The 13,111-nt window shown below is 44.1% G+C and overlaps 3 protein-coding genes across 3 annotated transcripts; 2 read left to right on the forward strand and 1 right to left on the reverse strand.

The window, feature by feature from the left end:
- Window positions 1-3,439: 3,439 nt before the first annotated feature.
- On the forward strand, window positions 3,440-5,614 carry EAE98_009348 (uncharacterized protein; the record flags this gene model as incomplete). The annotated part of the gene is made up of 4 exons (XM_038956969.1): window positions 3,440-3,556; window positions 4,044-4,139; window positions 4,193-4,269; window positions 4,324-5,614. 4 exons carry the CDS (start codon window positions 3,440-3,442, stop codon window positions 5,612-5,614), a joined length of 1,581 nt encoding a protein of 526 aa, XP_038806736.1.
- Window positions 5,615-7,067: 1,453 nt separating this feature from the next.
- On the forward strand, window positions 7,068-9,258 carry EAE98_009349 (uncharacterized protein; the record flags this gene model as incomplete). Its single annotated transcript, XM_038956970.1, has 3 exons — window positions 7,068-7,942; window positions 8,008-8,560; window positions 8,614-9,258. 3 exons carry the CDS (start codon window positions 7,068-7,070, stop codon window positions 9,256-9,258), a joined length of 2,073 nt encoding a protein of 690 aa, XP_038806737.1.
- Window positions 9,259-10,132: 874 nt separating this feature from the next.
- Window positions 10,133-12,929, reverse strand: EAE98_009350 (uncharacterized protein; the record flags this gene model as incomplete). The annotated part of the gene is made up of 2 exons (XM_038956971.1): window positions 10,133-11,151; window positions 11,204-12,929. 2 exons carry the CDS (start codon window positions 12,927-12,929, stop codon window positions 10,133-10,135), a joined length of 2,745 nt encoding a protein of 914 aa, XP_038806738.1.
- Window positions 12,930-13,111: the final 182 nt, after the last annotated feature.

Below are 13,111 nucleotides of genomic sequence, written 5' to 3' on the forward strand. Positions count from 1 at the left end.
TTTATAAGTATATAGAATAAAGCATGGTTTTGGTGAGGAAATTCGCTTAAATTTCAGTCCGGCAATCATCAAAAACACGCCCTCGTAGATACATTCATACTTTGTATGTATAGGTATGGAGTATGGGGTGTGTAAATTGGGATGGATTATGATATTTGATAGTTGATAGTTGGTACTTGATATTTGATAGTTGATTTTTGGTATTTGGTACGATATAGTGTTTGATCTTGGGGTGTTGGGGTGTATATATGTATGTATTTATATATTTATATATTTAAGGTTTTATGGTTTTATGGTTTTATAGGAGTGCATACGAAGTAGATGGGATAGATAGGATAGAAGTATGGATAGTATGGATAGTACATATCGGTAAGAGATGGAATAATTAGAAAAGGAGAGGAAGGGATAAGATAGATTAATAGGCGAAAGAGCGGTCAGGTCAAGTTAGTTGGCTCGGTTCGGTTCAACCTGGTTGGGGAGAAGAACAGCAGAAGAAGGGGATGGGTTCTCCTATACCTAGGTAGCTATATATCATACGTGCGTGTACACTGTGTACGAAGTATGCACCGTACATTGACACCATAGACCGAGTATCAATTCTCAAGACGTGGTGAATGTGCTTCGTATCTACCTAGAAGGTACCTACTACCTATGGATGTAGGAAATAGGGATTTTTCTGGATTTTTCAATGGGGCCGCTGGTGGGGGAAGCGGGACGGGGGACGGGGTATGGATTTGCTATTGCGATTGCTATCCAACTATACGAATGGTTGAATGGAAACTTGAAAGAACACGTCTTTAATGGCTCAATGTCTCATTTGATGTTGGGGATGTGTGTGCATGTGTATGTGTATGAAGGAATCACGGAAGAAGACCGCTTCGGACCATGCCGATTACTGTGTGTGTGTGTGTCTGTGAAGCACTGAAGCTTTGAAGTTTGAGATGGGACTACGTGTTAGATTTGTAGAAGGAGTCGGTGGGTGGGTTTGTATGCAAAGGGGGGTCCGATGTATCATGTAGGTACGTTGGTTGCAAGGGGGATGTGTACTAAGGGTATTCCCTTTTGAGATATCGATCGCGCTTCTCGACCTAGAACTTGAAGGTATCGCAAGCTAGAAGCTGTGTGGAAGAATACCTAGGTACTCGCGAGAAGCTAGAAAGTCATCAAGTACACGTGATGAAGCTATTTCATGCACGACTTGAATCCGCCGAGCCTCTCATCTCATCTGTTGATTCGACGGATATTTATGCATGTCTCATCCTGAAATAAGATGTGCAACAAAAAACGTTATCGGAAAGGAATATTGCAACTCATCGTGTGATATTTATCTTGAATATCACGTGGATCTATGATATCTCCTTACTTTTGCGTGAGTTTGGGGTTGGTTGAACTTTGCCTGTTTGATTGATGATATAGATAGGTACTTTGGTAGATATGGATACTAGATAGATTACTTCCACTAGAAGCAATGTTGAGATGTTCAATGATGAATTCAGAATGATATGTTTCAGGTCATCGTTACACAAGATGGCTCGCTGGGTTCCTAGATAAGGCTGGGTGAGATGCAAATAATTTCTTACCGTTGAGAAACCCCACGTGGAAATTGTAGACATGGACATTGGAAGTTACCTATGTATGAAGTTGTCGTCCCTCCTTCGGATGCGACAAGAAGGCTGAAAGGAGATTCTACAAATCTAACTTGGATTAACTTAAAGTCGCTAGCTGCTCGTATTGGGCTATCTTTTTGGCGTCGGAAATGTGCCACATTGACAATTTTGACAGTTCGTGTAAGTAATCTGAAATTTTTTGGTATGTTTTTGAGAAAATGGGACGGAAGCTAAAGGGAGCTATCGACCTGTGGCTTTCTCCAATGTACCGGACAGGGTAAAACATGTTGTGTAAGTGTGCTTTTACTTTAATTTCAGCCTTTTCGAACGACTCATCATAGCACAACGTAAAGTCTCCGGAAATTATAGAGAAAGTAAGAAAGTTGGTTGATGTTGTTGATATACTTCGTACAGAGTAGATACTAATCAAAGTAGGGAGCTCCATCAGCTCCATCGGCTCCATTCACCAGGTGGTTGAAAGTTTAAGACCGGTAACCCCCTCCGTGATCCTCAGAAAAGACTGGAAGCCATCGAGAAATGAATATTATTACTGCACGATGTATTCCAAAATTCAATAACAATTGATGTTCATCTTTTGATCTTCTTAAATCTTTTGAATACAATATGTTTTGGATTCAAATCCATGTTTGATAGTCTGTGACAAATCGAAACAGTGACATGTTGTCTTGATGTCGATTTTCCTTTTTTTTTCTTTTCCAGATTGTCATTCTGGTGTCTGGCTTTTCGTCAGGGTCGCAGGAACCCCTTTTTCTTCTCGACTGAGAGAACGGAAGATCCAAAGAAGAAGCTAAAGTGGAATCTAGAGCTGAAGCTCTCCATAGTAAAAATGATAGTTTGGGTCTTAGATCCATGGTGGAGATATCTGACCGCGATGAATATTCCACAAGAGCATAGTTGGGTAGAGCCGGACCGGGTCAATATGGACCAAGAGGTTAGGTGGCTGTTAAATATAGAAACTTGGTACCTAACTTTGGTGACGATTGAAATATCATGGATGGCATTCTGTACGAGGAGAACCGTCAACAATCATAGGGGAGAGAGAGTAACATGTTTCTTCCATAGAGCATGTACCACGATGAAAAACCGGAAAAGGGTCGTCGTAACACCAATAATATCCAGAGCACATGTAATTCTAGACGATCTGTAACTGTTGAATTCGTTCATTTATCCATGTCCTCAGGATTTCTTGCCACAACATGAATCTGTTCATGCAAAACCGTGGATTCTTTGGGTGGTAGATGTAACAACATTTCATCGGGAGGACGAATGAGACGGATGAGACGAAAATGGTGACAATCCTGGTATGAAAGCACCCCTCTTATTAGCCAACCTGGTAATCAACTGCCCAGCCCAGCCCCTCAACCTTTCCCCGAACACAATTTATATTATTTCTCTTCCTAATTTCAAAGCTAAGAGGAACCAACTCATTACCTACCTATGTAGACTACGAGCACTACGACCACTGCGAGGCACCATCTGAACGTATATAAAGGAGCCAACATTTCCATCCGGACACACTTGCTTCTTTGACTTGATATCTTCTTTCGTGTGTTTATTGCGTGTAAATACCTTCTTGTCTTGAAATTCCAAAGTAAGTGGCCGAATCATCATTTCCTTGGCTTTGGCGGGGCACAACAACTTCATACCAGATTTCCCTGTCGTGCTAAATATTCACCGTGTTGATCTTATCGCCTAACTGACCTTCTCTTTCCTCTCATAGAAAGCTTAGATTGCTTCTCCTCTACCATCACATACCCAACCATTTACTTCTTTTTACGAATCTTCGAATATCTTCCAAATCATAATACAACATGGCAGCACAAGCATTGAAAAGCGCTCTTCCTTCCCACCTCAAGCCTTCGAGCTTATCTCCAAACGATAATGGCGAATTCGCCCGCAAGCACCATGGAAAGACACAATCACACATGGTATGTGCTGTCCTTTCATGAAATGTCAACTTTCACCATCTCTTTCGTTATGGGTCACCTACAAAAGACCACGCATCTTCACCCTTCCAGGTGACAGAAGTGGGAATCTTCTGGTCTAAATAAACAAAATGCCAATATGCAAGATTCATTACTTCAAATAGGCTTTTGCCTTTACACACATAATGGCAGGAGATAAGTTTCTGTATCATCCAGTGGATGCCGCAAAATACAAAGTCTTCAAATGACTCAAAAGTGGTGTTTGTATGTACCTGGAGTTTGCATGCATGTTGGAGCCAACTCGGAAGGGGCAAAGGTTCTTCACCACAGCAGTGTCGGCAAAGACATCGAATTTGACTCGACATTTGATCTAAACCCTCCTGTTGACTTACACCCTGCCATCTCCCTTTCGTTCATACCAAAGTCTCAAGATTTTAGCATACCTCCAACGATCGACTCTTCAGCTCTAATTAAACTAACAAACAACCAGGCTTTCGAGAACACCTCAACATCTGTAGCTGCCAGTCAGATGAGAAATGCTCTCAACAACCTCGCAGACACCGTTGAGGATCCCGAAGAGAAGAAGGTATATTCAAGCACGTTCCTGCAGACGTATCACACATATCTAACGCCGTATAGCTCTTCGAGACCGAGATGGACAACTTCTTCGCTCTTTTCCGCAGATACTTGAACGATAAGGCAAAGGGAAACCAACTGTGAGTATCAGCCTCTTGGGTGTAACACATACGTTTAGTCTAATGAAACAACAGTGACTGGGATCGTATTGCCCCACCTGCTCAGAACCAAGTTGTCGACTACAACTCGCTTGCAAACTCCGAGTCAGTTGGGTTCCTTAACAAATTGGCTGTTCTCAAGCTTAATGGAGGTCTTGGTACTTCCATGGGTTGTGTTGGTCCAAAATCAGTCATCGAAGTTCGTGATGGCATGTCCTTCCTCGATCTTTCCGTCCGACAAATCGAATACCTCAACCGCACATACAACGTCAACGTTCCTTTCGTGTTGATGAACTCGTTCAACACTGATGACGATACCTCAAACATCATCAAGAAATACGAGGGTCACAACATTGACATTCTTACATTCAACCAATCTCGATACCCAAGAATCTTGAAGGACTCCCTCCTTCCTGCACCAAAGACATTCGATTCCCAAATTTCTGACTGGTACCCACCAGGACACGGAGATGTTTTCGAGTCTCTCTACAACTCCGGCATTCTCGATACCCTCATCAAGAGAGGTGTTGAGATTGTTTTCCTTTCCAACGTTGACAACTTGGGTGCCGTTGTCGATCTCCGCATCTTGCAACACATGGTTGAGACCAAGTCTGAATATATCATGGAGTTGACCGACAAGACCAAGGCCGATGTTAAGGGTGGTACCATCATCGATTACGAAGGTTCCGTTCGTCTCCTCGAAATTGCTCAAGTACCAAAAGAGCACACCAACGAGTTCAAGTCTATCAAGAAATTCAAGTACTTCAACACCAACAACATCTGGTTGAACTTGCAAGCTGTTAAGCGTATTGTCGAGAACAACGAGCTCGAGATGGAGATCATTCCAAACAACAAATCCATCCCAGCCGATAAGAAGGGCGAGTCTGATGTCTCGATCGTTCAACTTGAGACTGCCGTCGGAGCTGCTATCCGTCATTTCCACAACGCTCACGGTGTCAACGTGCCCCGTAGACGTTTCTTGCCAGTCAAGACCTGCTCTGATTTGATGCTTGTTAAGTCGGACTTGTACTCTTTGAAGCACGGTCAACTCCAAATTGACCCCAGCCGTTTCGGTCCAGCTCCTTTGATCAAGCTTGGTAACGACTTCAAGAAGGTATCCGATTTCCAAAAGCGTATCAGCAGCATCCCAAGAATTCTTGAGCTTGATCACTTAACCATCACTGGAGCTGTCAACCTTGGCAGAGGTGTCACTCTCAAGGGTACTGTTATTATTGTAGCAACTGAAGGTCAAACCATCGACATTCCTCCCGGATCCATCTTGGAGAACGTTGTGGTACAAGGTTCCTTGAGACTTTTGGAGCATTAGAGGGTTACTGATTTACTTGCAATGAGCGATGGCCTTGGTGGATCTCCTGTTTATATGATCCACCATGCGGCATGAGTTATTACAGTTCGATGGTCTAGCATGGCATCTCTAGTACAATGAGTTAGTACCATACAGACTAGATGAGGAAAACCATTTCAAAGTTTTAGCACAATGATTGCGATTACAAAAATTTAATACCAAGATTCATAAAGATATCTCTCGATCCAATCTTTTCATGTTGTAATGTTGTGATTCGTGTTACTGGAGTAGTATTTTCTGCCTGCGTGACTTGCACGGTAGCAAGCATGCGTTGGCGAACTTATTCACACAAGTCTTAGTGAGTTGATTAACCAAACAACCGTTCGAGCATTCATTTGATGTTTGATATCTATTGCTCCACAGAGAGGTGGGTAGCGCGCCTGGCAGACCGTAAAGCAAACGTGGGACGAGGGGAAGTCTGATATGATTTGATTCGTCTTGTAAATGAATAATCCTTTGGTGTAGCCTTATCATGACTTTAAAGAAATGTTCAACTGCATTTTTCTTTTCTGGATGCGAAACAAATCATTCTCTCCCACTGCAAATACTTCTAAAAACTCACATCAAGATCAACCTTATATATTGTAACCGCCACACCCAACGAAGCCAAGGATATTTTATTCCCTGCAATATATTAAGCTTACGGAAATAGCCTATGTACCTCTTGTAACTCTTATCGCGATAACAATAGTCTGTCTGGACGATTGATGTACTACCACCACACCTCACTGGTCAAACATTATCCGTCTTGATACCAGTACACAGTTTGAAATACTTTGAGTTCCGCGAGAATTAATCGTAATTCTATTGCCATTTCGAACGGTTTGTTCGTCCTACGTGACAACGTATCAGAAGAATTTGATGTCAACGGGGAATCGAAAGGGAACGGGAAGACGACTCTGGACTGCTTGCTACGGTTAAACGGATTCGATCGTTTGTTGGTTGAGTATTGGGATTGCCAAGTTGATATTGAAAATTTGTCGCACTTGGTGGTTTAATGGACTTGAGGGGAATTGATTTATAGAATATCAGTGAGTGTTCTCTGTTTGTGGTAGGTGAGATGTCATGGGTACTTGTGAGAGGATTGGAATTGTTAATGTGATGATCAATAGGTCGCGTGCAGCACAACTCACCCCGCCTCGACCTCGACGATTACTTGTAAATTTGATACAGCGAGAAGTGATATTCGTGAATGGGGCCAGGAAGGATTTGTGCGAAGGTCATACTGTGTTAGGGAATACTCTTATCCTCCAGACTAATTGCCGATACGGCGTTGGAATTCGCATTCTTAACAATATTTACAATCACATAATACAGTATCCGAAGCTATATACGGCCCCGAACTTTTATTGAACTACATCCTGCTGTTTCGACCTATCCTATTCCATCAAATCGTTATCAAAGTCCTACAACGATGAATGATCAGTGGGTAACTTCTGCTGGGGGTCCATCCAGCGCTTCTGCTCCTCACACACCAGGGGATCGACCACTCAAGAGTCCTAGTCATTTTCCGCGGTCTCACTTCTATACCGAAGGCAGTGATTCAGGGGAGGACTCGCACATGCTGGGATTCATGGGCCCTTCTTCTTCCGAAGATAACTTCAATAGTCATGTTATGGTTGAGGCAGGCGATGAATCTGAGGGCGGAACTACTTCACAAATGAACCTAGTGAGTGGCCGACAAAATGATACAGAAGAAGAGATAGCAGCATTTGAAGGAACTATGGATGACCAGGCGACGCTTCGAATGAGTCGGGGAAGTGATGCTTCTAATTCTAGCGAGGGAAGTTCAGTTAGCAGTGTTAGACGAAGACAAAACGCGAGTCTCGGAAAAGCCCCCATGAGGGAAGACAGCTTAGGCTATAGTGTTTCTACTGCTGGCTATCAAGCAGACATGTCAACCACTTTAGATCGGGTTCCGAGCTCGTCCAGCTCTTCTCGACGAAATACAACGTCATCTAGGTTTGATCGCAGACCTTCCAATCAATCTTCGTCATCGAGGCGAACCTCAACTCAATCTAATAAGAGCAGACGAACATCATCTTCTTCAAATTCTCTCGCGGAGCAGTCGCCAAGAAGCTCGGCTAATCTTACGAATTCACCTCCGGATGATGACGCCACACCAACTATATCTCGGTCCCCCTCGAGTGTTGTACAAAGGCAGACGAGAGATCGAGAATCTGCACGGGGCGAAGTTGTAGTTCCTAGATGGCAGCCGGACTCGGAAGTTATTCAATGTCCTATTTGTAATGCTTGGTTTGGTTGGTTAAACAGAAAGCATCACTGTCGGTATGTGAATTGACCCCTCTTACTGTACCTAGTGTGTTTTTTATTCACCTTATTAACTCTCGTAGAAAATGCGGCCGTGTGGTCTGCAACTCTTGTTCTCCGCATCGAATCACAATTCCCTATCAATACATCGTACAACCTCCAGACCATCCGTCTCCATACAATTCTGTGGCCTATAATCGTCTCCATGATCCACAGGGCGAAGGACGTACAAATACTCTAGAGTTTGGAGGAGGAGATAGAGTTCGTCTGTGTAACCCTTGTGTACCTGATCCGAACGTAGCTCCACCTCAAACCAACCAAACAGGTTCTAACACAGAACCTCGATACAACATTGGGCACCACGGCCGAACACGAAGTTCTATCGTTCCCTCTACAACTATTCCAGGAAGCCTACCAGCGGAGTCTCGATTTCGACTTGCGGATCATCGTTCACATACAATTCGTGATCAAAGTACTTCTAATAGATATTCACCATCCGGCATGAATCCCACTCCTAGAACAGCGGAAGAGTTTCAGACTTGGTACAGGGAGCGAGCTGGTCTGAGCTCTGGACAAAGTGTACGTTCAAGAAGCTCGACTGTTGCTGGAACTGGACGGGATGCAACTGAAGATATGGTAAGCTGTTGATTTGTCACGAAGAAGAAGCAAATGCTGAATTTTTATCATAGTTTACATTCCTCAGGAATGTGCGAGGCCCGTCCGCTAGCGTTCAGACACCACCAAACGCTGCTGTATCAACAGCAGCCAGGCAATATGTTCCATCAGCAGAAGATTTGCGTACCCGTCCTTTACCACGACCACCTCAGATACAAGAGGAAGATGAATGTCCCATCTGTCATCATGAACTCCCTTCTAGAGCTCTCGTTAATTCCGAAACCCTTCGATCTGATCATATAATGTCCTGTATCGATCGCGCCACATCTAGGATGTTTATCAGTGCTCCAACCTCAACACCTTCCCCACCAATCCCGACAACAACACGTCCGGCGCCACCTATCACGCAATCATCTACTCAGTCAACTTCCTCCCTTGCTTCAACTTCTTCTACAGTAGCCGCACCTCCCCCTCTTGCATCAAACCCTTCAGCTGGCCCCTCTCAACCTCGACGCACCGGAGTATTTCCGTATATTGCTACGGAGAAAGATTGTCAAGACGATGCGGAATGCCAAATCTGTTTAGAGGAATACGAACCGGGATTGGAAATGGGACGATTGGAATGCTTTTGTAGGTTTCATTTGAGTTGTATCAGAAAATGGTTTGAGAAACATCCGGGAAGATGTCCGATGCATCAGCACGACGAATATGGATATTGAGAGAGATATGTCAAGAGTGGATGTTTGGGAAATAGCAAAAGCAAAAGTGTTGTGGAAGTGAGATATTGACATATTAAGATTTAAAACGTTGTTCGATACAACGATATGATGTCAGATCAGAGATGGGATGCGGTCAATGTTAGCCCAACAGCGAACATTATTCTTCACTCACATCACCCACAGGAATCGAGGGAAACACATCCTCGTGGCGTCGGGATACTGAATCTATCATAAATATGGTACTACCATATAGCATGCACATTCATTCATTCATTGATTACATTGACGAAACGACTTTTTATGGGGCATGGTGTTTATAGAAGGTTGGGTCGGATTCGAATATGGATATGGATATGGGTATGGATAGGGATACGGATATGGATACGGATATATGGATAAGACAAGGATACCAATCTTCATGACTCGTTGCTTGTTATACTGGCGTAGATAGATGAATGGAGATGTTATATTCTTTGTGATTGTTTATTTGTTTATGGTTGTGTATGTGTCAGGTGTGATGTGTGATATGTAATGTGTAATGTTCGATGTGTGAGGTGGTGAGTGATGAGTGGTGTGTGGTATGTTGGCTACGTAGATGGGTATAGGTATTGCGCTCGCGCTCATCCACATACACGTATACATGTCAGGGCTACTAAATAAACGAAATAGCTAGCTAGCTACCTGCTCCCAAAAAGTTCAAGAAATGTTTCTGTGTACCATATCCACCCGTCAAAGTAAGTCATAGTGATAAATACAAAAAAAAATGTGACTCTGCTTCTCATTCTCAAGAGTCGCACCTCCTCTCCCCCTTACCCACCAAAAGAAAAAGAGAAGAAAAGGGCCATCAAAAGCCCTGACATGCGGAACCGCACTCCTATAATGCACCTTCAAACCCCGGAACATTACCACCCATAAACTGACCAAAAATATCCTCGCCAAAATAGTTCCCAATATCGCCAACGCCAAACGTGATACCCATTGCTTGTTCGAATCCATCGCCCATTGCAAAGCCTAGATCCATGCCTAAAGAAGGATCGATATTTCCAGATATGTCGCCGTAGCCTTGAAGCATTTGAGCATTCATGGGGTTTAGAGATGGGTCGTACGTGGGAGGATATGGCTGCTGCTGTTGTGCTGACCAGTCGTTTTGTTGAACTGCGTATTGGTTTTGGTTTTGAGCTTGATTTTGATTGTCGGGACGGGACCCACCAGAATTACCTGTTGCGACTTCGCTAAGAAGCTGGAGGGGTGTGTTCGCAGGGGCAGGACTGTAACCTGGTTTTCCGCTGCGTTGTGAGCCCATTTGTTGAGCAATTTGATCTGGCTGGTTCGCAGCTTCTCCAGAATTGTCACTGGTAGATTTTGTAGAGTCGCCGGTCTCTAGATTTTGTGTAGGTGTCGATTTGCCCTCTCGTTGGCGATGGAACCAGGTTTTCAACATTATGAGAACCATCAAGAATTTCGCAGCGGGGCGAGATCTCTCATCTGCTGCAGAGGCACGGAATACCTCGACTAGACCGTCGAGATAGTGCTCCACTTTCATGTTATCCTTGATGAAAACCTTGCCCAACTCCCCGTTAGGGTTAGCTGCCGCAAAATACATCTTGATGAGGACCACGACAGCATAAGCCACTCTAACGAAGTGCGCAACAGGGAGACATCTAATGACATCAACTTCAAATTGCAGGAAAGTTTCAAAAATGCCATCGATGGATGTCAAACAACAGGAAAGAGCGGAAATATGAGCAGCAGTCAAGACATCCGGGCTCTCTGCAGGGCCATGTAAAGCTGCCTCAGTGAATGGTGGCTTGAACTCTTCAACGTTATGATCGACATGCATAGCGACTTCATGCATATAGAGGTTGATTACATGTTCCGTCAAGGTTAAAGATGCTATGTGACACTGTCAGTAATCAATGTCTAATTAATGGAGCTTACTACTTACGTGTTTGAACCTCGGGAGGTATGGACTTGCTCCATTTATCAAGCTCTTGTTCGAAACCTTTAAGAGCATACTGAACCTTTGGGTCGGCGATACTAATGCTTGCACTTGGGTCATCCATTGAAAATGATAGTCCAACTTCCTCGGCAATTCGCTGACTGAGAACCCATTGACATAACATGTTATCGGTAGGTGCTGCGTCTGGCGAGTTCTGAAGTACTTCAACAGATTCTGCCATGAATGGGGACCAACGAATGAGATTTGGTCGCCGTAAACCCATAGATGCATTACAACATAGAAAGTAACAACCCAACCACGTACGTCTTGATTCAACGGTTTCGGGGTCGGGATATGGTGTTCGACGCCACGGATGATCTCTCCACAATCCCGCGCTCTTCATTTTATCAGTTCTACCACTCTTTCCTTTCTTGCCCATTCCAATATCAATTGCCATGACTGCCGCAATGTGAATGAGTTGATAGAACTTTAGCTCTTCGAAATGTTCCGGTGGCCAATACCAGAGAGTGCTGACAAGAAGAGCTTGTATAAGCTCCAATGTCTTCTCGCCATTGCAAATGATGCGATCTGCATAGATACTCATCACTTCCTTCGTCAACTGTTTTTGAAGTGCTGGAAAATTTGTGCCCGAGCTAGCGCTCAAAATAGCTAAGAATAAAATAGGCTTTGTTTTGCGAATCTCAGAAGCAGTGGTACCTGCAGGAAAGACGACAGCTGGCATATGGGGGGCCATTCTTTCAACATAACAATTAAACATTTTGGTAGCAATTTCTGACGTTATCAATCCTCTATCTACCACATCTGCATATTCGTGGGAAGGGGTTTGCTTTAATTGCGCCTGCCATGATACTTGATGAGCATTGGGGTCTGGAGTCTTCTGCCCCATGAAGTTAGTGGTCATGAAAGAGTCAGGTGGTGTACCATCTTGATTATCGGCATGCTTCCTCTTCTGACCTGCCATGACCATCGGGGGTGCAGATAATACCTGGCTCTCGGGCTGAGAAGCTTTGGGATAGTTGGACCAGTCGTTGGAGTTCATTCTCGATTCAGCAGGGCCTGAGTAAGGCGACGCGAAACCTCCATTTGTAACTTGCTCATATGGATTCTGTCTTGCTGAAAATTGCTGGCCCTGCTCCTCAAGACTAGATTCAGCACCATGCACTGTTGGTGTGGAAGCCGATTTCGTTGCTTGCAAGGTAGCTGTTAAAGCTTCGACCCTTTTCTCCAACTCAGCGACCCTGCTGTCTGCTTTCTTCTGTCTCTTTCGACTTGGTGCAGTAACGACGCATTGCCGATTAGCTTTGGTGCATCGTTTGCAAGGACCATCGAAATTGATCATATCGGGTTCGCATTTAACTTTCAATCCTCGACAAGCTTCGCACGCTCTTGATCGCTTTGGATCGACCGACGCGTCTCCCAGCATGTGTCCATCGTCTTGTGTGTGAGTCGCCGACTGGGGTGTTTGAGGCATGTAAATTTGAGATTGGTCTCCATCGTGAATAGGTTGATGATACTGTTGTAGCTGTGCAAGCTGTGTGGGTGATGGGCCAGATAATCGAGGTGCGCTTGCAGGAATTTGAGTGTTTAGATTATGAAGTTGGTGATGGGCTTCTGAATGTGGGTGCTGTTGAGGTTGCGCAAATGAATTTGTGTTAGATTCATCTCGAAGTCGAGGATCAATTTGACCCAGATTTAAAGGATTATTTTCCATTGCGATTGTTGATTTCGTGCCGACTGTCCGATCGGAGAGTTGTGATGCCGTGGATGCGATGGTCAAAAGAGCCGGTGTTGTAAATTTTAGCGCTAGTTCGAGGTAAGAGAAAAGCTGGGGAAGGAACAAAACAAAACAAAACAAAACAGAATAATAATAACGATAATATATACGTATGTATG

This window comes from Botrytis deweyae, assembly GCF_014898535.1.
Source record: "Botrytis deweyae strain B1 chromosome Unknown BDEW_027, whole genome shotgun sequence".
In the NCBI taxonomy this organism is placed as follows: domain Eukaryota; kingdom Fungi; phylum Ascomycota; class Leotiomycetes; order Helotiales; family Sclerotiniaceae; genus Botrytis; species Botrytis deweyae.